General features: G+C 44.9%; 1 protein-coding gene across 4 annotated transcripts in view; it reads right to left on the bottom strand.

Moving 5' to 3' along the window:
- SMG5 (SMG5 nonsense mediated mRNA decay factor) overlaps positions 1-20,787 on the bottom strand; it is a 45,746-nt gene that overhangs the window by 8,977 nt on the left and 15,982 nt on the right. For 3 of the 4 annotated variants that reach the window (XM_073323371.1, XM_073323373.1, XM_073323372.2), the window contains 12 exons: positions 20,213-20,291; positions 19,163-19,288; positions 17,699-17,767; positions 15,672-15,880; positions 14,582-14,719; positions 9,997-10,707; positions 6,033-6,202; positions 5,105-5,180; positions 4,463-4,638; positions 3,166-3,324; positions 2,015-2,074; positions 871-1,030 (listed from right to left, as the gene is read on the bottom strand). In XM_073323371.1, the coding sequence (XP_073179472.1) occupies positions 871-1,030; positions 2,015-2,074; positions 3,166-3,324; positions 4,463-4,638; positions 5,105-5,180; positions 6,033-6,202; positions 9,997-10,707; positions 14,582-14,719; positions 15,672-15,880; positions 17,699-17,767; positions 19,163-19,288; positions 20,213-20,291 (2,133 nt within the window). The remainder of the gene's footprint in view (positions 1-870; positions 1,031-2,014; positions 2,075-3,165; positions 3,325-4,462; positions 4,639-5,104; positions 5,181-6,032; positions 6,203-9,996; positions 10,708-14,581; positions 14,720-15,671; positions 15,881-17,698; positions 17,768-19,162; positions 19,289-20,212; positions 20,292-20,787) is intronic. The other variant, XM_073323374.1, reaches the window with a different exon arrangement.

Raw genomic sequence — 20,787 nt, forward strand, 5'->3', positions numbered from 1 at the left:
GATCTCTGCTGAGAATGCAAACAAGGGTGCCAATGAATACCAGCTGTGGCCAGTGGTTTGAGATGTGGACATTTATTTATAAAGTGTCGTGAATATACATGGGGAACTATGCAAAACAGAGAGAGAGTCCCTGCCCCAAAGACCTTGCAATCTATAGGAAAACCAACATGGGATAGAAGTTCTGGTGCAGGAAACCAATACAAGGAGGATTTATGGAAGAAACAGGATTTAAGGAGTGGGGTCTGAAGAAGGAAAGGGGGGTGTATGGCAGACAAGAACAGGTTGTTCTAAGTTCACAGGGTATTACAAAGTGATGCACAAAGTTGGGGGGGAATATGTAGTATTTATAGCTATTTTCATCCTCAAAGCCCTTCACAAACATTAAGGAAATGGGAACTTGCCCACCACCTCATTTCACACAAATCACAAAAACAGCCACCACAAATCAGGCAAGGCACATAGCAATGTGGGCTGAACCCGAGGTAATTTGGTTGTCATAAGACTGAATAGATTCCCCCAGCACACCAGCTAAGCCAACCATTCTCCAAAGCTCTGCAACACAGGGGCTGTCTTTGCCTCAGCTTTCTAAAAGTCACTAACCTCCTTGCACATTTATACAAGAACACTGGACAAGTTTTGCAGGGGAAATCCAGACACCAGTGTTCCCTCTGACCTACTGGAGGTTGCCGAGCTACTCATGAACCATGGGCCCGATTTCCAACAGAGCTCAGCACCTGACACCCACCTCCTGTTCTCAGCCGGGGGACAGAGAGGATTCTCCATTGTTCTCAAAGGGAGCGTGACTCTCTTGAAAGCCTTTGGGCTTGAACCCCTTCAAAACCACACATGCAAACAGGAGCCTAATTGTACCTGTTCGAGGGATGATGATGATGAACCTGCCGCTGGTAGCTAACTGCCGGATGATGTTGAGGTGCTGGCAGAGAGCTTGGGTGTCTGGGACAAGATAAGGAGACATGGCAGACTGAGCTTTGGGCTGTTGGAGACTCCCCTCCAGCTGAGAAACCTCCAGCTGAAACAGGATAGCAGCAATACCAGATTAGGAATTCATGCAGAAACAGAAAGAGTGATGGTCCTCCTGTCATGTGCAGCCCAGCCCCTCCACTTCCCCAATCGCATGGCATGAGCCTGCCTGATCCTGACAAATGTGTTCCCTGGGCCAGCGGATGGTGAAAACTCTCCCAAGGAGAGGTATAAATTCCCTCTCAGCCTCAAATCAGGCCGTAAATTCGACTTTCTGCATCTGAGCAAGAATCACCTTGGTTAAGGGTTCCTGCCTGTACTGAGTCATCCTTGGTGCCTGAGTAGACTGACCGTTTTTATCTGTCACTCCATTAATGTGGCATCTACACAAACTCCACATACCTCTGAATATTTCCATGAGCCAGACCTTTTATTCCTTTCTTGACAAAAATAAGCTGTTCAAAGAGTCTCCCTATCTTTACAGAGAGCATATATAACATGTACAGCACACATCTGGTATATACCTTTATGGAGTTCTCCAAATCTGTACTCACAGGGGCACCTAATGGTGATGATACTACCTTGTGTTTGTACAGTGCCTTGCATCTCAATATCCCAAACGACTGACTAACGTCTTACCAAAGGCCCTTGAAATGCATATACCTGTTTCCAGAGGGGTAAACTGTGACAGAATGGGAGATCTTTGCTAAGGTCACAGAGCAATTGAGGAGCTGGGCTGGAAATAGGACCCAGGAGTCCTGATTGTTAGTACCCCTGCTCTAACCACGCCTCAAATCAGACAGTACTGTTTTAAGAGGCAGATCTCTACAGTTTTTATTACACTAGGTCAAAACAGAGGGGCTGACCTGTTTGGGGTTTTTTAAGAATGAGATGTGAACAATTATGACCAGAAAATGATTTTTCCATAAGTGTACCAAATAGAAGATTGGCAGGCCAGGTTCATTCATGCGCTTGGACATTTAACTCTAAGTTAACAGACCTGGTGGTTTAGTTGAGAGCTGGGATCTCATACCTGCAGTCGGAGCTGAGCCATGTCTCTCATTAACCTGTTCCGACGAGCTTCCTCCGCAGCCTAGTTTTAAAAATAGAGTTAAAAATAAAATTAGCAGGAAGAGTGTGGGCTAGTGATTAGCATGTACTTCCAGAAAGGTACTGAGAAAAGGGGAACAAATCGCTCAAGGGACTGGTAAAGGGAGAGAAACTGTTTGCCTCCAGGTCACCAGCTTGAATCCAACCCAAGCCAACCAGGACAGTTGTTACCATCTGAGGGTGGCTTGTATGAAATGAGCGGGTACAAAAGTCCCCATCATGATTGGCCCACCTTGTCAGCTGTCTCAGCCGATGGGAGAGGAAGAATGGATTACCTCCCCCTCTGGGGAGGGCAGAGGCAAATTTTGGTGGGGCAGCATGGAAAAAAAGCTTGGTTCTGCCAATTCTTAAACTGTGTCTGCTCTGTACAACAAACTTTGGTCCTCCAGAGCTGCAAATCTGGGATGGAGTTTTTCCCATGCACAAAGACTACACAATAATGATTTGCCAGGGGGTGGGGCAGCTCTCTAGAGCCAATTCCCTGCATTACACTGGGGGACAATGCTTGTGGCACATTCATTAGCACGCCAGATTATCTATGACTTTTCATTCACAACTTGGTGGGGCGGATTATCCTCTTACGAAACAGCAAGACTGAACAGGAACAGACTTTTGTCCCTAGATGCACTTTGCTCCTGGCAAGCAGCTTTCCCAAGAGGAATGTGGCCAACCTCTTCTCTCACTAGGCACTGAAAGTGTGTCAATTATGAGCCATTACCGAGCTTGTTCAGGAACACACGGCCAGGCAGAGGAGCCAATGGCAACATTAGTCTGGGATGCCAGCATGTCACAGACCAGAGCATCAGCCCCTCTGAGGGTACGTCTACAATGCCTGCAGCGCTGTGAGGTGGGCAGCGTAGTCATGCTTTATCGCTGGGGAGAGCTCTTCCGGCAATAAAAAAATAACCACCCTGAATGAGCGGTGGTAGCTTGATCGGCATTCCTGGTGATAAAGCGCTTTTCAGTGTTAAAATTTTTGCTGCTCAGGGGGGTGTTTTTTCATGCTCCTGAACGACTAAAGCGTCAGTGCTGAAAGTGGCCGTGTAGACACAGCCTAAGACTCTTCCAACTCACCATGCGGAACTGGGCCTGGGCCTGATGCAGCAAGTTGTCCTGCTCAGACTGAGCGATGCTAATGAAGATCCCGACCTCCGAATTAAACTGCAGGATGCTGCCTTGCAAGTGGGTGATGAAGTGGCCAAAGCTGCGGATGCAGCAAATACGGATCACGGACTGCAAGGAAGGAGATGGTTTGACATGAGATGTACCACACCCCCCTGGCAGCAGCCTGCGCTAGCTGAGAAGCTGGAACCTAAACTTTTAGAAAAAGGTGGAAATGACTAAACACACACACACACACACACAGTGAAAAATTCTGTGAATGTTCCTGAAGATGCAGGACATGATAATTCTTTGGAGAAAATAAATGGGGTCGGGGTGCAGGAAAGTCAGCCAGAGTGCTTTGAAATATTTGCAGTCAGGGTTTTCAAACAGAGAACAATGACATCTGGCTTTTCAGAGCAATCTGTGCCGGCCAGTTATCCCATCGTTGGAACCTGAGTCGTCATCTCTCTGAAGAGGGGTGACATAACTAACAGGACAGCTAAGCAGGCTTTAGTAAAAGGAGGGACTGTACTCGGCTTTGGATTGTTGTAACTTGCCTCAGAGTTTCTCCACAGAGCACCAAAAGCATGAGGAGACATCCAGGAATTCATCCCCGGGCTTCCTCAGCTGGAATCTTACATTTTTAAAAACGCAGCTCCCAGATCAAAGGCCATAACATTCCCTTAAAAATCAGGTAGCAAAGGTGGACAAATGTTAATGTGCTCTAAGTCATCAGGTAGTTCAGAGATTGCCGTAGCAAAATTAGATGGACCACTACTCTCCTGACTTTCTCCCTAAACGTCTCACCTTCCCCTATGCAGTAATGATGATCTTAGCCCTTTTTACTCTGCAGCTGGGCTGACAATTAAAGCCATTCTGGGCATGAGTATGGCACAATGCCAATTCTTCTGCCACTGCCAGTCATCGTCACTGACACAGGGCTAAAGGAGATAGCCTGCAAACGGTTCAAGACTCGTCCCAACTGATTTATCCAGACAAGGAGGGTGAGGGGTTAAACACAGCAAAGAAACCCATAGGTAGCAGCTCTGCGTTGCTTTGAGGGGAAAGGGAAGTTTCTGGACACTGCCTGGGCGATGGAGCTAGAAGCAATGTGAATCATCCTGAGGTTCACAAAGGTATTTCAGTTCGGGGCACACTCTCTCCCACAATAAAACTAGACTCTCCTCCTGTGTTGCTAGGATAAGGAAAAGTTTCTATCAAGACAAGTTTAGCTGGTAGCAAGAATCCAGGGCTCGCCTATCCTCACCTCCTCCACTGCTGAGAGTATGGGTCTGTCCTGCTCAAAGTTAAACCTCTTGTGTGCATTTTTCAGAGGGGGCAGGTTACGGAGCGCCACGTCTTCTGGAAGCAGCAAGCTGGTGCTCAAGTCTGGAAGTTCACAGCCAATCAGCAAGTCCTTGACCTCGTTACCAAGAGCCAGGCCTAGATTGTTGGGGGGAAATAGAGTAAGATGTGACTGATCATCACTGATGCCAGGACAGCTGAGGTCCGAAGTCTTATGCTGTGCTTTATGTTCTTCAAAGTTCAAGCATTTTGGTCATACGGGAACGTCTATGGCATGCTACCAGTTTCCATTAAGGTTTGAGCCAGTCAATCAAGTACCCTGCTTTAGTACAGTTTGACTCCATCCACACTAGCTAACCAAACCATGGGAGGTAACTAACTTGAATCATGATTCAACACAACAGAGGCTAAGGTAGACATGGCCTTACTCATATTCCATCATCCTTGTAAACCAAGTTGCATTAGTTACTCTCACCTTGCAGGATAATGAGCTATAAGCACCACTGATAACTAGGTTTGAAAAATAAGGAGTTGAATCTGTGCAGGGAGCATTGTTTGTTTGTTTGTTTGGAGGATAATGATACGGGATGGGCTCCAACGGTACCTGGTTCCTTCAGTTCTCCAGCAGAAGGCAGAAGGTTCAGAAGCACGGACAGTCTGTTCCATAGACTCTGGGAGCTCTGGAAGAAGGAAAAAAAAAAGGCTGCAAAATAAATCAAGTCATGCAAATCTTCAAGTCAAGATAGATGCAAATAATTATGAGGATACTTTGCACTTTGATAGCACCTTCCAGAGACTTCAAAGCACTTTGCAAGTAATTAAGCCTCAACATCCTGTGAAGTAGAGATTAGTTTAATTTGATAGACAGGGAAACCAAGGCAGAGAGGCAAGGATGACTTGTTCAAAGACACAACAAGACACTAACAGAGTCAAGAATAGAATCTCTGGCCTATGGATGCCCAGTCTCCTGACCTAGCCAGCAGGCCACCTAACCAGCAGTTGCCTCTACATCCACCCTCTCATTTTTTTGGCGAGTTGTTGAAACAGACAGAAGACTCAATAGCAATCGTGATAGATGATCCCTGTGTCTAGATGTGGGTTTGTCTCATTCTCATGGCTTCTAGGTCAGGGCTATTTAATAACCCTGAATCCCCTGTTCCCCCATCACCAAAACGTATTTGTAGGGTAGAACCTAACAATAACATAGTTATAAAAGTGAGAGGAAGTAATTTGATTATGAATAATACATTTCATCCCAAGAGATCCCAAACTGCTTTACAAACTTAACACACTGATTTGCAAACCATGCACAGAGATCACTACCCCCATCACTGAGTTGCTGTTGAATCTATGGTGCAACATGGGATCTGTTTAACAATACACATTAAAGTCACAATCATTATTTATGCCAGGAAGGGACAAACAATGTATCCACCTGAATCTACAGGGAGGCTTATCACAATATAATCACCCAAGCTGACACTTAAGAGACGCTGTCATTAACAGTGTACATTTAAACAAAACCCCCACACCTGGGCACACATGATGATGAGGTCAGTGTTGGTTCTCAACCAGTCCAGGAACACCTTGACAGTCGGAAGCAGGCCCTCATTGGTTATGATCTCTAGTTTCTCTTGGAGGGATCTCTCGTTCCGACAGGATTTGTTACTGGTGATGCTCTCTTCAGAGTCGGACAAGTCATCTGAAACAACAACGAAAAGAGCAAAGATACCCTGCATTAAATATCAAGTGGAGATCTGGTAAGAAACCATATTGGCATTTGCACAGCGAGTCACCATTGGAGTGGGAAGGGAAAGATGCTTCAACTTTCCCTGCTTCATCCGCACACACCCACAACAGTAGTTTACTGATTGGTGTAACTATCTCTTGGAAGGCAGCAGGCTCATCATGCTGACCAGTATAGTCTCACTGTGTCCTTGTACTCTCCTGTCTGTTCGCTTATCCATCTGTTCTCTCTTCTCTTACACTTAGATTTCTCCTTGGGGCAAGGTCCGCCTTTTGTTCTACATTTGTACAGCCCCTACCACTAGGGGGTCCTGGTCCATCTCTAGATCTCTAGGCACTACAGTAATCAAATAATAAAAGTAATAATAAACTAGTGGCTAGAAGAACAGCTGACACACCTGGGAGCGATTCCCAACTTCCCCATACTTGCTGTGTTATCCTAAGCAAGTTAGTGACCCTCTGACCCTCCCTGCCTATCCTTTCTTCAGTGGGGACAAGAATGCTTCTTTATTCCACCTGCATCAAGTGCCGTGATATCCTTATCCGTTGACTTACCTTATTCTTCTTGTTCCGGTGGAGTACCAAAGTCCACGGGAGAGTGATCGGCGGTTGATTTAGCGGGTTTTCACATTGCTGCACATCGGTCACCCCTCTGCCCTCCCCCCCCAGCCCCTGGAAGTGGGAGACAAGCCCTGAGGCTCTGTCTAGACTAGGATTTAATGGTGTGGCATTAGATCATGTTAGCTAACTTGATCTATCCCTTTCTAAATATCCAGATTTAGCATGCTAGAGTACAACTTGCCTTTTCTTGACTAGAGTTTTAGAAGGTGTTAGTTAGCTCAAGCTAGTTAACATGATCTCACACTGTACCTTTAAATCTTAGTCTAGGCAAAGCCTGAGTCCTTCTCAGAGTTGCACTCCCATGGAAACTAGGTTTGAGCTCGATGCAAAATGCTTCCTTGCTCCCGGATATAAGGGAAGCTGGAAGGAGTGACTAACAAACAAGACCAGACTGGCCCAAGTGGTTTATCTGAAATACAGACAATGCACTTGTATTATATCATCTCTTTTTCTATCTGTTCTCTCCCAGAACATTACTTTGTTTGAATAATACATGTCACTGAATAGCTTTAAGAAATCTGCAGTGCCATCTACTGTGCATCAAAAGTTAGAATCTGGCCCTACAAACCTAAAGACTGATGTGATATTATGGTTGACAGTGTATAGAAATTGCCCCTAATGCCACATCTCTGCTCTTTGCATGTCACTCAGTCAAATCTGCTGACTTTTACTGACACAAACAAGTTTTCACTTCTGTGAACTCTGCAGAGCTCACCAAGCCAGTACAGCTAGGGGAGAGTCACCTGGATTCTATTTGCCTCATTCACCATTAACTTAATTGCCAGTTAAGTTCCAATCACAACATTTTTATGATTTAATAAGCAGTAAAACAGCCAAAATTTCAAATTCAGCTAGACTCTGCAGCACTAGCAATTGAACAGACCTTTAGCTTTGTGAGTGGAATGAATTTCATCAGGAAGCATTGACAAAAACACAGAACCCAAAACTAATTTTACAGATATGCTGGTGACTTTATATTGGCATTTAAACATTAATGGCCCATTTCTCCATTACCCTACACCTTGTGCAGGCATTTACACTAATGCTCTATGAAACACTTGCAAATCAGAACAGTAGCATTTTGTACATACTTTGCAATGGTATAAATGACTGTACAATGCAGGGCAACAGAGAAGAATGGTGCTAAGTCTGCTTTTCATACTACCACAGAAGTCAGAGATGAGAAAGACCTAGTCATAGAATCAGAGAATATTAGGGTTGGAAGGGACCTCAGGAGGTCATCTAGTCCAACCCCCTGCTCAAAGCAGGGCCAAACCCCAACTAAATCATCCAAATTTTTTTCCTTTTTGCCTCAGATCCCTAAATGGCCCCCTCAAGGATTGAACTCAAAACCCTGGGTTTAGCAGGCCAATGCTCAAACCACTGAGCTATCCCTCCCCCTAAAAGATTTAAAAAAATAAAATTAAAAATATATATAGCACCTCCTTGGAGCTGCAGACTCTCCCGCGTGGTGCCGTGAGGGTCCTTCTCCCAGCCGTGTGTGTCCCCAAGGTGCCCCAGTGCAGCTTGGAAAGCACCAGCCTCTCTGGACACCAGCTCCGAACGTAAGGTGGAGCCAGAGTCTCCGAGTGGGTTTGATTTTGAGGAGTGGTCCAGACGCTATGGTGCTGAGGGCTGTAGAAATGCCCCCATCCCTCCAGCAGCCTTCTCTGGAGTAGCCCCGGCACCTCCTATCTATCAGAACTGTTCCCTTTGAACAGGTTATAACAGCATTTCCCAAAGTTTTTAAAGTTGATCCCCCTTTTAAGAAAATGAAACTGACCTCAACTCTTTTGCTACCCTGCAATGCCTGGTCCACACTACAAAATTATGCTGGCATACTTATGTCATCTAGAGTGTGAAAAAATTCACAGCCCCTAGCCAACATGTGCCAGCAAAACCCCCACGCAGAAGCAACTATACATACAGAAGAGTGCTTCTATTAGCTTAGTTCAGGGAGGTGGTGTAGCTATCCCAGCAGAAGAACTCCTGCCACTTAGGCTGCATCTACACTAGGGAACTATGCCAGAACAGGCTCTGTAGTGTAGAGAAAGCCTTAATTTATACATCATCTCCACCCTGCAATCTAATCCTCTGCACCCCAAACTTTAGGAAATGCTGGTATAGATCTTCATAACACGACCTTTCCTCTCCTTTCTTACACGCTTTGAAGAGCAGCAAAGTGTTTAAATGTCAACACTGTTAACTCTCATTGGCATGTAAATCAGCACTCACTGAAATGAATAGGGCAGTTCAGACCACAGAGATACTATGTCAGGCTCTCTGAAAACTCAGGCAGACATCTCTGTACAAGTTACATTTGCTTCACATTTTGAAGGTTTTCTTCACAACAATAACAGCTAGAGACTTTAAAAATAAAAGATGACACTTTTGAGAACTAAGTTCCACTGATACCTCCTCAGTTTGTCCTTTGCATCCCACAGGGGAATACAGCCCATACTTTGGGAAACACACCGACTTATAATGTCCCTCCGTATTAATTAACAAAGCCCCTAAACACCCAGTTGGAAATATTATTGTGCCTATTGCACAGAAGCTTACAAACTATCTCAAACTAGTTCAATAAGTAAAGTTATTTCACTAAATTGTTCTGTGTTAACAGGTTAATCATCTTTTATTACGTCACACAGAAGTACTATACAACACTGTCCTGATGCACTGCCCTCTCGTTTTACGGTAACGTATGGATCTGGCCTTCCATGCATTAAGGGTGAAATTAATTCCTATGCAAACAGGCAGCCTATCCACCACTTAAGTCCCACTCTGGTGAAAACAGGGCTCTAAGGGACTTCAGTGTATCATGCTGACAAACAGTACCTCATTGTTCTCTCCCTATATCCATCTGTTGTCTCTTTTCTTACATTTAGATTGTAAGCCTCTTGGGGCAGGGACCATCTTGAGTCTGTACAGCACCAAGCACAACAGGGTCTTGGTCCACGACTGGGGCTCCCAGGTGCCACGGTGGTGCACAGTAATGCACTATAGTGTTGCACAGGGATAGATTTCACTCCTCGAGAAGACTGCTACTGCTCAATCATTTTCTACCCAGCTCTGTGTGTTCTTCCATGCCAGTAAAGATATAATTTGTAACCAAGTATCCATCCTTACCTTGCTCAGGGAAGCCGGGCTTCTCCACATCCCCATTGACACAAGGCTTGCTGTCCACTACCTGCTTCAAGGCAGCTGGTTCATGAGTTGGTTTCAAGAGGACGTTGCTGAAGGTGGGGGCCAAGCGAAAGCAGCGTTTGGTCTGGAACAGCTGTGTGGACATGGCCTGGAGGTTACTGGCTATGCTAGCTTCATTAGTGCCCATGGACCCTGGCCCATTGACTGCAGCATCTGAATTCTCAGTCTTGGAGACACTCAGGCTTTTAGAGTCCACCAGCCCGCTCCCCTCCATGCAGTTTTTTAAGGCCTCCTTGGCCCCATTTTTCATGCTTTTGGTTCGGCCGCATCCCTCCTCCCCTGGCTCGTCCTCCATATCCTCCAGGTCGGAACGGGATTCCTGGCTGTTCATGTCTGAGTCTGTCTCCACATCAAAGGCTGTCTCCACCTCCTCGTCGCTTTTCTCCGAGCCACTCTCCGAGCCATCGCTGCCCTTAGTGAAGTCCTGGCTGGAGTCAGAGTCGAAGCCCTCACTCAGATCACTCTCATCGACCTTCTGGGGATGGCGCCGGCGGCGCAAGCAGGAGAGACGGGAGTATTTCTTGCTCTTCTTGTTGTCCTTCTTCCTCTGCTCATCGCTGGGCCGGTGGTTGGCTAAGTCAGCATCTGCTTCCTTCTCAACGGAGTTCAAGGGCTCCCGGGTCTCTTGGTCATCTGCAAAAGACACCCGAAACAAAAAAACTTGACGTACAACCCAACCAGGTGGCCAATCCCAAGCTGGGGAAAGCGCTGGTGTCTCACTTCTATAGCAGCTTTCATCAGAGGATGTTTCAAGGCACCCTTGGGAGATAATCCCACTTTACAAATGCGTCAACGTAAGCACCAACAAGTGAAGTGATGTGAACTCCCTGACCAAGCCCCAATCGCACAGAAACAGACAAATTTAATTACGGACAATTCCTTTACCTCCTAATGGCACTTACTAATCCCCAGATCCATTCAGTAGCCAGCAGCAGAAGTTTATCCTAGCAAATACAGGTGTTCCACCCAGTATGACACTGGTTTAAATCCTGCTCAAGTTGTACCTAGCAAGTGAAAGCCACTTCCATTTGACGGCTGGTAGATGGGCAGCTAGTGTGAAATGAATGGACAGATCTCAATCCAGTTTCTAGTTATGGAATCCATATTATACAACCCACAAGGGCCTTAGACATGGAGTCTGTCCAGGACAAGACTGGAGTACACAAGCAGAAGTCTAAAGAAGCTTGTTTTAATATTGTTTGAGATGCACCTGATCAGTCATTACGTGGCTTCAGGTTTCAAGACTGCCACCCCAGTACAAAATTCATTTAAACACAAAACCACTTTCTCCCCAGCCCAACTTTCCAATGAAAGAGCCCACGCAGTTAACTACAGAGAAAATTTTACTTCTTAATGGGTCCTTAGCAAGAGAGGAATACACACGTTTTACCAGAAGAAAACAAATTCACTGACTAATAAAAATGCAATCTTCTGCCAAGAATTCAGTCATCTGACCAGAGGCTAATTTGTCTTAGTTGAGATGCATTTAAAATAAAAATCTTGGTTTAAAAATAGGCCTGTATTTTACTTTCCAATTAAAATGTGTTGCATGCACTTCAGATTGCTGACAATATAGCAAAGGGGCAGGATACTTGCATGCATGTCAGAAGGTTTAAAATTAAAACGAACTGCTCCTCTCAGTAATCTTGGATTGAACTGGTCTAATCCACCTTTCTTATTAGACTGATAGCGCTCAGTGTCTTAAGATGCTTAATTCACCTTGTTTTATTTAAAACCAAGGCTGGGGGAGAATCTGCATCAACTATATAAACACAATAGCTTATTAAACAACACTGCAGTGCAGTGGTATGTGGGAATTTTCTCAGAGGAGTAGTCAAGACAGGTTGAAACATTTGACTAATTTTATAAGAAAGGAAGGAAGGAAGGAGAGAAGGAAAGAAAGCTGAAGTTAAATTCCTCTTCTGCAGGAATGAATGAACTACACAAGCATGCCATCATTCTAAAGTTATACAGCTAATCTTGGGAGACAGGCCAGTCCTTGCCTACAGACAGCCCCGCAACCTGAAGCAAATACTCACCAACAACCACATACCACACAACAGAACCACTAACCCAGGAACTTATCCTTGCAACAAAGCCCGTTGCCAACTGTGCCCACATATCTATTCAGGGGACACCATCACAGGGCCTAATAACATCAGCCACACTATCAGAGGCTCGTTCACCTGCACATCCACCAATGTGATATATGCCATCATGTGCCAGCAATGCCCCTCTGCCATGTACATTGGTCAAACTGGACAGTCTCTACGTAAAAGAATAAATGGACACAAATCAGATGTCAAGAATTATAACATTCATAAACCAGTCGGAGAACACTTCAATCTCTCTGGTCACGCGATCACAGACATGAAGGTCGCTATCTTAAAACAAAAAAACTTCAAATCCAGACTCCAGCGAGAAACTGCTGAATTGGAATTCATTTGCAAATTGGATACTATTAATTTAGGCTTAAATAGAGACTTGGAGTGGCTAAGTCATTATGCAAGGTAGCCTGTTTCCTCTTGTTTTTTCCTACCCCCCCCCCCCCCCAGATGTTCTGGTTTAACTTGGATTTAAACTTGAAGAGTGGTCAGTTTGGATGAGCTATTACCAGCAGGAGAGTGAGTTTGTGTGTGTATGGGGGTGGGGGGGATGTGAGAACCTGGATTTATGCAGGAAATAGCCCAGCTTAATTGTCATGCACATTGTGTAAAGAGTTATCACTTTGGATGGGCTATCACCAGCAGGAGAGTGAATTTGTGTGGGGGGGTGGAGGGTGAGAAAACCTGGATTTGTGCTGGAAATCACTTTAGATAAGCTATTACCAGCAGGACAGTGGGGTGGGAATAGGTATTGTTTCATATTCTCTGTGTATATATAAAGCCTGCTGCAGTTTCCACGATATGCATCTGAAGAAGTGAGCTGTAGCTCACGAAAGCTTATGCTCTAATAAATTGGTTAGTCTCTAAGGTGCCACAAGTCCTCCTTTTCTTTTTGCGAATACAGACTAACACGGCTGTTACTCTGAAATCTGACAGCTATTACTGTTCAGACTAGTCTGTACATTATTCTGGATATGTTTGGTGTGTTCGGTGGAACTGCTTAAGGCCAGTGATTAAGACCCCAACACAACAACATTTAATTAAATTAACCTCCACCTATAAGCATAAGAGTTAAGTTATTCCCATCTTTAATTAGTGGTCATTACGTCACCCAAAATATCTCTGGCCACATACTGGAGAGTCCTGTTTAATATGAATCTTCAAGTACATTACTTGGGTCAAGAAAAATCTGAATGTCCATTTTTCTAAAGATAGTGATTGTGCAGAATTAACGAAGGGGCAGGACTTCAGCTTTCCCCGAAGCTGAATGGACTTGAAAGAAAATAAAAAGCCTGATCAATAGGCAACCTTGGAGACCAAAGACCTCCAGTTTATCCTACAATAATAGAAATGTAGGGCTGAAAGAGACCTCAAGAAGTCGTCAAGTCTAGCCCCATGCACTGAAGCAGGACCACATAAACCTAGAATCTCTCTGACAGGTGTTTTCCCACCTGTTCTTTAAAACCTCCAGTGATGGGGATTCCACAACCTCCCTACTTCAGTGCTTAATTATCCTTATAGTTAGAAAGTTTTTCCTAATCTCTAACCTAAATCTCCCTTGCTGGAGATTAAGCCCATTACTTCTTGCCCTACTTTCAGTGAACATGGAGAAGAGATACTGAAGAAGAATGAGCTGGAGAGAGATACAGAATGACTGTTCCAGACAACAGGGAAGGCGCCTTTTGCATGAACTGTAAGATCATGAAATGGGACAGGGGAGAGAAGTGCTAGATGAACAGAGGATGCAGGATTGGAAGGGGCCTGCTGGGTTGTCGAGTCCAGTCCCCTTCTATAGCAGGCAACCTCGTCATATAAGCCCATTCATCAACTTATCAGAGGATGTAGCAAGAACGGCACAGACAAGATCCATGGGTTCAGCTGGAGCAAAGCCAATGGAGAGTTTTAAAAGCCATGCAGGACTCATTTGAACTAGACCCTGAAATGAATGAGGAGCAAGCGGAGGTGTTACAAGACAGGGAGGACACGCACTTTGGTCACATTTGTGAAACTGAAGTTGTTGCTCAACGATTTAGCAAATGTCTCTAGTCTGTGCCCCCCACCACTTCCCCATGGGCTGCCTTGGAACCCAGAGGGTCTTCCCTATTTTTCACAGCAGCAAGAATCCCTCTGATAGCTTCCTATGAAAGCACAGTCATCCAGAACAGGGCACTCTGGAGTAAAAGAGGGGACTTCCTTTCCCTCGGGGCTCAGCATACAATTTGTGCCTAGTGCTTCCAGCCTGGCAGTGAAGGATCAAAGCGTTTCAAACTCAGCTCTGCAAACCCATAGCTGTGCACTGCACTACAAAGCTCATACTGAATACACTCAGGAAAGGGGTGTGGTGGCCACAGAGAGGGAAGTAGTTTGAGCTAACACAGCACTCACCACCTCCCTCTTATTACCTGTGCCGTCGCTCTGGAACGCTGGAACTGGATTCTCCCCTTCTTCCAGTTCTGCCTGCAGGCGAATATTGACGTGGTTTATCAGATGAGAAAAGAGGGCCAGAGTGAAAGCAATGGCTGCACTGTACTGCTTTGAACCTGCAACAGGACAGCACAGAGGTGAAGCGAATAGACTACCCCTGTTCTGCAGCAAAATGGATGTCAAATAAGATACGTTTAAGATTTACTGTCTAATTGCATAGGACACAGCCATCTTGACAAGTGGCATCAATATCCAGGGGTTTCCACTTTCTGAAAAAACTTCAATCCATAAATCAGCCCAAGGTGGCATCACCAGTATTTCATCTCTCACCTTAATGATAGGAAATAATCATTTTTTATGCAGATCTTTCTATTATAGTGAAAAAAGTGTTGGCAAGCAGGATAACCATCTGGTATCTGAAGGACGTAAACACCAAGAAGGGAGAGAAGTTGCACATTCTAAACAATTCCTCTTCCTTCTCGGTGATGACATCCTTCCGATACCAGATGGTTATCCTTCATCTACATTTTCCCAAAGGAAGTGGTGGATGCATCATTAATTAGGACATTGCACATTGAATTGGACACTAGAAAATACACTGTAGGGAGCAATCCTGACCCGGTCCCGGAGATAGATTTAAATGCAACATAATAAGTCTTCTCCATCACTAACAACTAACAAATTTCAAGTTAGATTATAGGAGTTACCCAGTTCTAAATTAATCTGTGTAAAGTGGGTCCCCTTATTCCAGTGGTCCCCAAACTTTTTCTGTCATGGCTCCCCTTATCCATAATGGAATCTGTCCATGCCCTCCTGGGGGCTGGGAGCCAAGGGCTGGGGCTGGCCCAGAGTGGAGCTGGAGGCAGAGTGGGGCTGAATGGCGCTCCCACCCTGCCCCCCATGCGGGCTGGCTCAGGCCCCTCACCCCACAGTTTGGGGACCACTGCCTTATTCTATGGAAGATGAGTGTCCAGAATAGACAGGTCATCTTGTTCAGCATTTATGTTCTTCTCTCACAGCACAACAATTCAATGAGCCACCAGTGTTCATTGTTAGTGCACTGATTACCTGCCCGTTTGAGGCTGTGGACGCTCATTAGGCAGATGATCACCATGCGGAAGATGAGGAGGTCGGGAAGGAAGGAATATCCACACTCATATTCCTCTTCATCTTCGCTTGCTGAGTTCAGATTAGGAGGAGAAGGCAGGTAGAACAAGCAAAGGTTGAAATCCTCCAGCACCGACTGGCAAAGAGATGTAAGCTCAGAGTCCACAGAGCTTAAAGTGAGGGGAAAAACAAATAGATTTACTCTTCAAATGCCCTGCACCAGGTTAAGTCTCAAGCTCCCGGCAACTGGAACGTTCATGTGGATACTGAACAAAAACTGGTGCAAGCTCAGTCATCACTTAAGTCATTTAGAACAAGATAGGACAAGGCACTGGAGAATATACTGAAGGGAACAATCATGCACAGGCAGATGGGGAAAGACTAGATAATCTGAGCAATCTTTCCCATCCCTACAGAGTGTAAACTAAAGTGACACAGTAAACAGCTGTCGGAGTGTCTCCTATACTGCCAGGATGGATCACTAGAGAATGAAGTGAGGGGCTCAACTCCTCACTCTTGGGATGAAGGTGCTGCCTCCATGGCTGACCCAAGCAGCGAGAAACTAGTCACAATTGACCTTTCATCCCATGTAGTAATGGCCAGGATATGAAGCAGTACATCAGCTAATTCTTCATTGATTACTTTAATATACTGACCTAATCAGCTATGGAAAGTTAACAGGTTTCTACAAGTCTGGAGCTCAATCTGATGCTGATATGATCCTTTATACTCCTAATCTAAGGATCTCAAAGCACTTTAGAAACAGCCACAAAAATTCCGCATGAGATGGATAAATATAAATCATCACTGGGTGACTTTCTTCCTACAGGGGTATGCCTGGGTCAGGAGGCACTATATGGCAATACACATCAATATATAAAGTACCATTCATTATTAAGAAGAGTGAACATTTCAGAATCAGTTATTTCTACTGTGTAGTTAAAACATTACACTGCAACAGCCTAGATCGAGAGTCTCGACCTTTTTCCTTCTGTGACCTCCCACACGTGTTCTCATCTGCAACCTCACACACACCCCAGAGTCATTTGCAGCTCTTTGCTGCTTCAGAGGCAGCATTATGGGAATCAGTACAGTGGATTACAAGATGCTCCCAGCTTTTAGAGAGAAACTGTCTGCAAAAAGTCCAGCAAATCCTCTTCAGCAGGATAGCAGACACGGGCAATTGGAGGAGCTCTATTTCCTCTTCCACCCTGAGACACATACACCACCCACTGAATGTGCGTTACATAGAGTAACAGTGAAGTGTAAATCCAGGGTCAACCAGCACAAATCAATTAATTAAAATGGGCAAGAGAATCAGAGTGCGTACTGCCCCCTAACAGAAATCAATCTGTAACAAACAGTATTTAAAGGGTTAACCTAGAGCTACCTGAAATCTCTTGGCAGAGACAGAAAATCCAGGAAAAGCCATGCAACTGTACAAAGCTTTCCACTTATTCCAACAGAAACAGGTTACAGAAAGAATAGCATCTTTCCCCTGAACAAGGAGGTTAGATTACAGGTGTTTATAATGAACTGCTCTACTGTTCTGCATGTGTGCAGATTGTGACCCTCTGCACCAACGTCATTCTGCCAATGCTTGTTAGAAGCACAGATTTTAAGACTGGGCAAAGCGTTTGAACACAGTGAGAGGGGCATCATAACACAGCTATGACACTGGGGGATTGGAAAGTCAGAACTTCCGAGTTCTACATTCGCTCAGCCACTGATTTACTGAGTGACCACGACTAAATGATTTAATCCCTGTGTATGAAGTTTCTCTGTGGTGATGATAATACTCTCCTCCCTCACAGAAGTGTTAAGACTTTACTGACATTTGGGATTCTTGACTGAAAGACTCAGTAGAGGCGTCACTAAGATATGTGGTTTTGCATTTGTGGCAAGGGTACAAAGCAAAGTCTCTTCCATTTCTAATGTTTGCAGCTGCAAGTCACCTACAGAGGATAGAAGTTGTACGGTAACCTTACCTGCTTTTTGGCTGCAAAAGGCTCTGGAGGTACATAAAGCTCACCAGTAACCTTTTAATATCTTTGCACCTAAAGATTAAAGAGAAACACAGTTAAGTGAGTATCCCATCACTTGGCTGCAAGATGACAGCAATCTTCTTATTCGTGTATGTAAATCTGGATTGCTAGTAAATTAGTTTATTCATGGTCTCCCACCTTCACTTTAGAGGCACAGATGTGTGGCAAGCTACCTTTTGCCATCAGAGAGTCCTGCTTTGAGAAAGGGGCATTGATAGTCCATCCATTTCAGAACTTATGATCATGTTTAAACTTTGGAAACAAGAAATATACACAGGAGTTTGGATGGCAAAAATGGTGGTGGGGTGGGAGAGCATTAAAGGGAGTTAAGAATTCTGAGGCTGTTCAGTACTAAACAGAGCAAGAGCTTAAGTTGTAAAGGCAGAGGATGTCAGTACTCTCGTGAATCAGCGGTGCTGGTTGAAGAATATTCATTTCTCCAGTTTTCGTCCACATATTTACAAAATTTGTTCTCTCGGTACAAGAACCACGTCACACAACCAACCAATCGTCTGTCCGGTTCTGGAGATGCATAGTGGAACAAACTACATATCTACTGGATGATATTTATTTGGCTCAGGCACTAGAATATCTGGAAGCAGGTGGTGGACATGAAGGAAGAAACTAGTCTGGATAATACTTGAGAAAAGCAGTAAGAATAGAACCAGACCATTAGCAGAAAATTCTAATGCATTAAAAATCAAGGCCAGATAAATGGAAACAAGTTACTCACACTATTGACTTCCTATTAAATGCACCATGAATATTGGTCTACTAGATGGGTGATGACTATATGGACTTCCTGCAAAGGCAGCAGTAAACATAACTAGCAAAGATGTATTTAAAACAAAGTAAACGGCTACATTGCTGACACAAGGTCTTAGTGAAGGACAGTGGGTTATGGCAGGTTGCTGAGTTAGATTCAAAGGGCTCTCAGTACCTACTTGATGCCAGAGTTCCCATATTGTTTTTTATTTCGTAAAGTGAAATTTAGTCCTTGTGACTCAATGGTAGCCCGGGAGACTGAAGCCCACAGGCTGGATGTACATAGGCTGTAGCAGCGCAAGCGTCATACATATTCCACTCCACCAGTATGCCTCAACCCTGATCTGCAGCAACCAGCTCTAGGGTTGAGAAGGGAATTCAACCTTTGCACCTAGTCAATCCTTGGCCTCTTTCCCAGAGATCACCACTAAAGGGACCAGTAGGGGGATCTAGACTGAGATCATCCAAAAAAAGTTTATTAAACAGCAACAACTGTGACTGGCGACTGATTTGAGCTGGATTTGTGCCAGACCCTATTAAAGTCCCCAGGAATCATACCCAGTGTCCTGTTTCTAAAGGAAGCCACTGATGATCGCCTTCCAAGTCTTGTCCCAGTACCACCCTCTTCTCTTGTGTTCTTACCGTTTTTTGCTTGGCGACAGTTTCCTGGTTTCACATTTCTTCAGCTGGTGATACATCTTGGCTGCCTTGTCATACAGCCGCTTCAGGTTACCGTGCGCACCTTCAAAGGACGCTTCAGACTGGATACTAAGATACCAACATTTTACAAACAAAAAGTTACTTTTCTGCAGGGATTCTCACCAGTTACTTTTCGTGGCTTTGATTGGGCTGTGCCACGAATCTTAGGCTCAATTTTTAAAAGGTATTTTGGCACCTAAATATGAAGATAGGTCCCGAGTGAGACTCTTCAAAGTGCTGAAGGGATAGATTTATTTATAAGGATTTCAGTAGGCATTAGGCACTGTGAAGGAGCGCACTCCCTCTGTAAGGGACAGCCTGGGGTATAAGCAAGGAGACCTGCCCCACACTAGGACAGAGATATTTAAACAGGAACAGGAAGCGGAGTAAGACAGAGGGGAATAGAAGCCATGCAGACTGCAGCAGGGTAGTGGTGGTTTTCTCTCAGGCTCTAGGAAACTGGCCTAGCCAGCAGCTTTGTTCTGTGGATTTTAAATCTGGGAGCTGAACCACGGTCCCGAGGTGAGAACCTTAGGAACTGTTTATTGTAATCACTCAGGTCCTGAACCCTTATTAAAAGGGGATATGCTATTTGGTTGGTGTGTTGGTCTCTCCTTGCCATGGGGAAATTAAAAGTGGGTCACATGGGCAGCACCACACTAGACTGCAGGGACTTGCCTGCCCCTTTATAAGCACCTAGGTGCTTTTGAAAATACCTGTCTTCATCTTTAAGTGCCTAAATATCATTCAAAATCTGGCCCTTTGTGTTTTATTTATTTATTCGGTGGCATGGTGGCCCTGTGATCCAGTACAGTCTTGTCAGGGAGGCAGCCTTCACCACCTCTCTCCACCAGCATTCCCACTAATAGCAGATGTGCAAGGAAATGGAGCAACACATGAAGAAAAAGGAGAAAATCTGGCTCAATGACTGGGAGAGCAATGAGGATGCATCAGCTCCCTCCAGCCTCAGTATGTTATGTAACAGACACTCACCAGCGTAAATAGCAGTAGGTAGCTTCCACGTTGTAATATTTACTCCCTGCCAGTGTCCCCAGCTGGTTAAAGGGCATCCCTGTCATGAAAATTAAAAGGAGAATGAACTAAGCCTGTGTTATTTTGAACAATCCTCATGCAAGAAGATCCTTTACATCTCACTACATTTCCGTTCATGATAGAAAGTGTACAGAGCCAGCAGGTACAAAGGATATTTACAAAGCCATGTTGAAGAGGCTCTGACTACTTGCTCGCTTCACCTTTTCCCACTCTGCTTCATGCTACCCTCACATCTTCCTGTCCCGCCTCTGCTTGCTCTCCTTTCTCCTTCAAGCAAGCCCTCATAGTCATCAATAATTCACCTGTCCCCTTCTCTGCTAAACTACTGTGCTGTCTGCCTGATTTGGATTAATAGAATAGTAGGGTTGGAAGAGACCTCAGGAGGTCATCTAGTCCAATCCCCTGCTCAGAGCAGGGCCAACACCAACTAAATCATCCCAGCCAAGGCCTTGTCAAACTGGGCCTTAAAAACCTCTAAGGATGGAGATTCCACCACCTCCCTAGGTAACCCATTC

The sequence above is a fragment of the Lepidochelys kempii genome, chromosome 24 (assembly GCF_965140285.1).
Source record: "Lepidochelys kempii isolate rLepKem1 chromosome 24, rLepKem1.hap1, whole genome shotgun sequence".
In the NCBI taxonomy this organism is placed as follows: Eukaryota; Metazoa; Chordata; order Testudines; family Cheloniidae; genus Lepidochelys; species Lepidochelys kempii.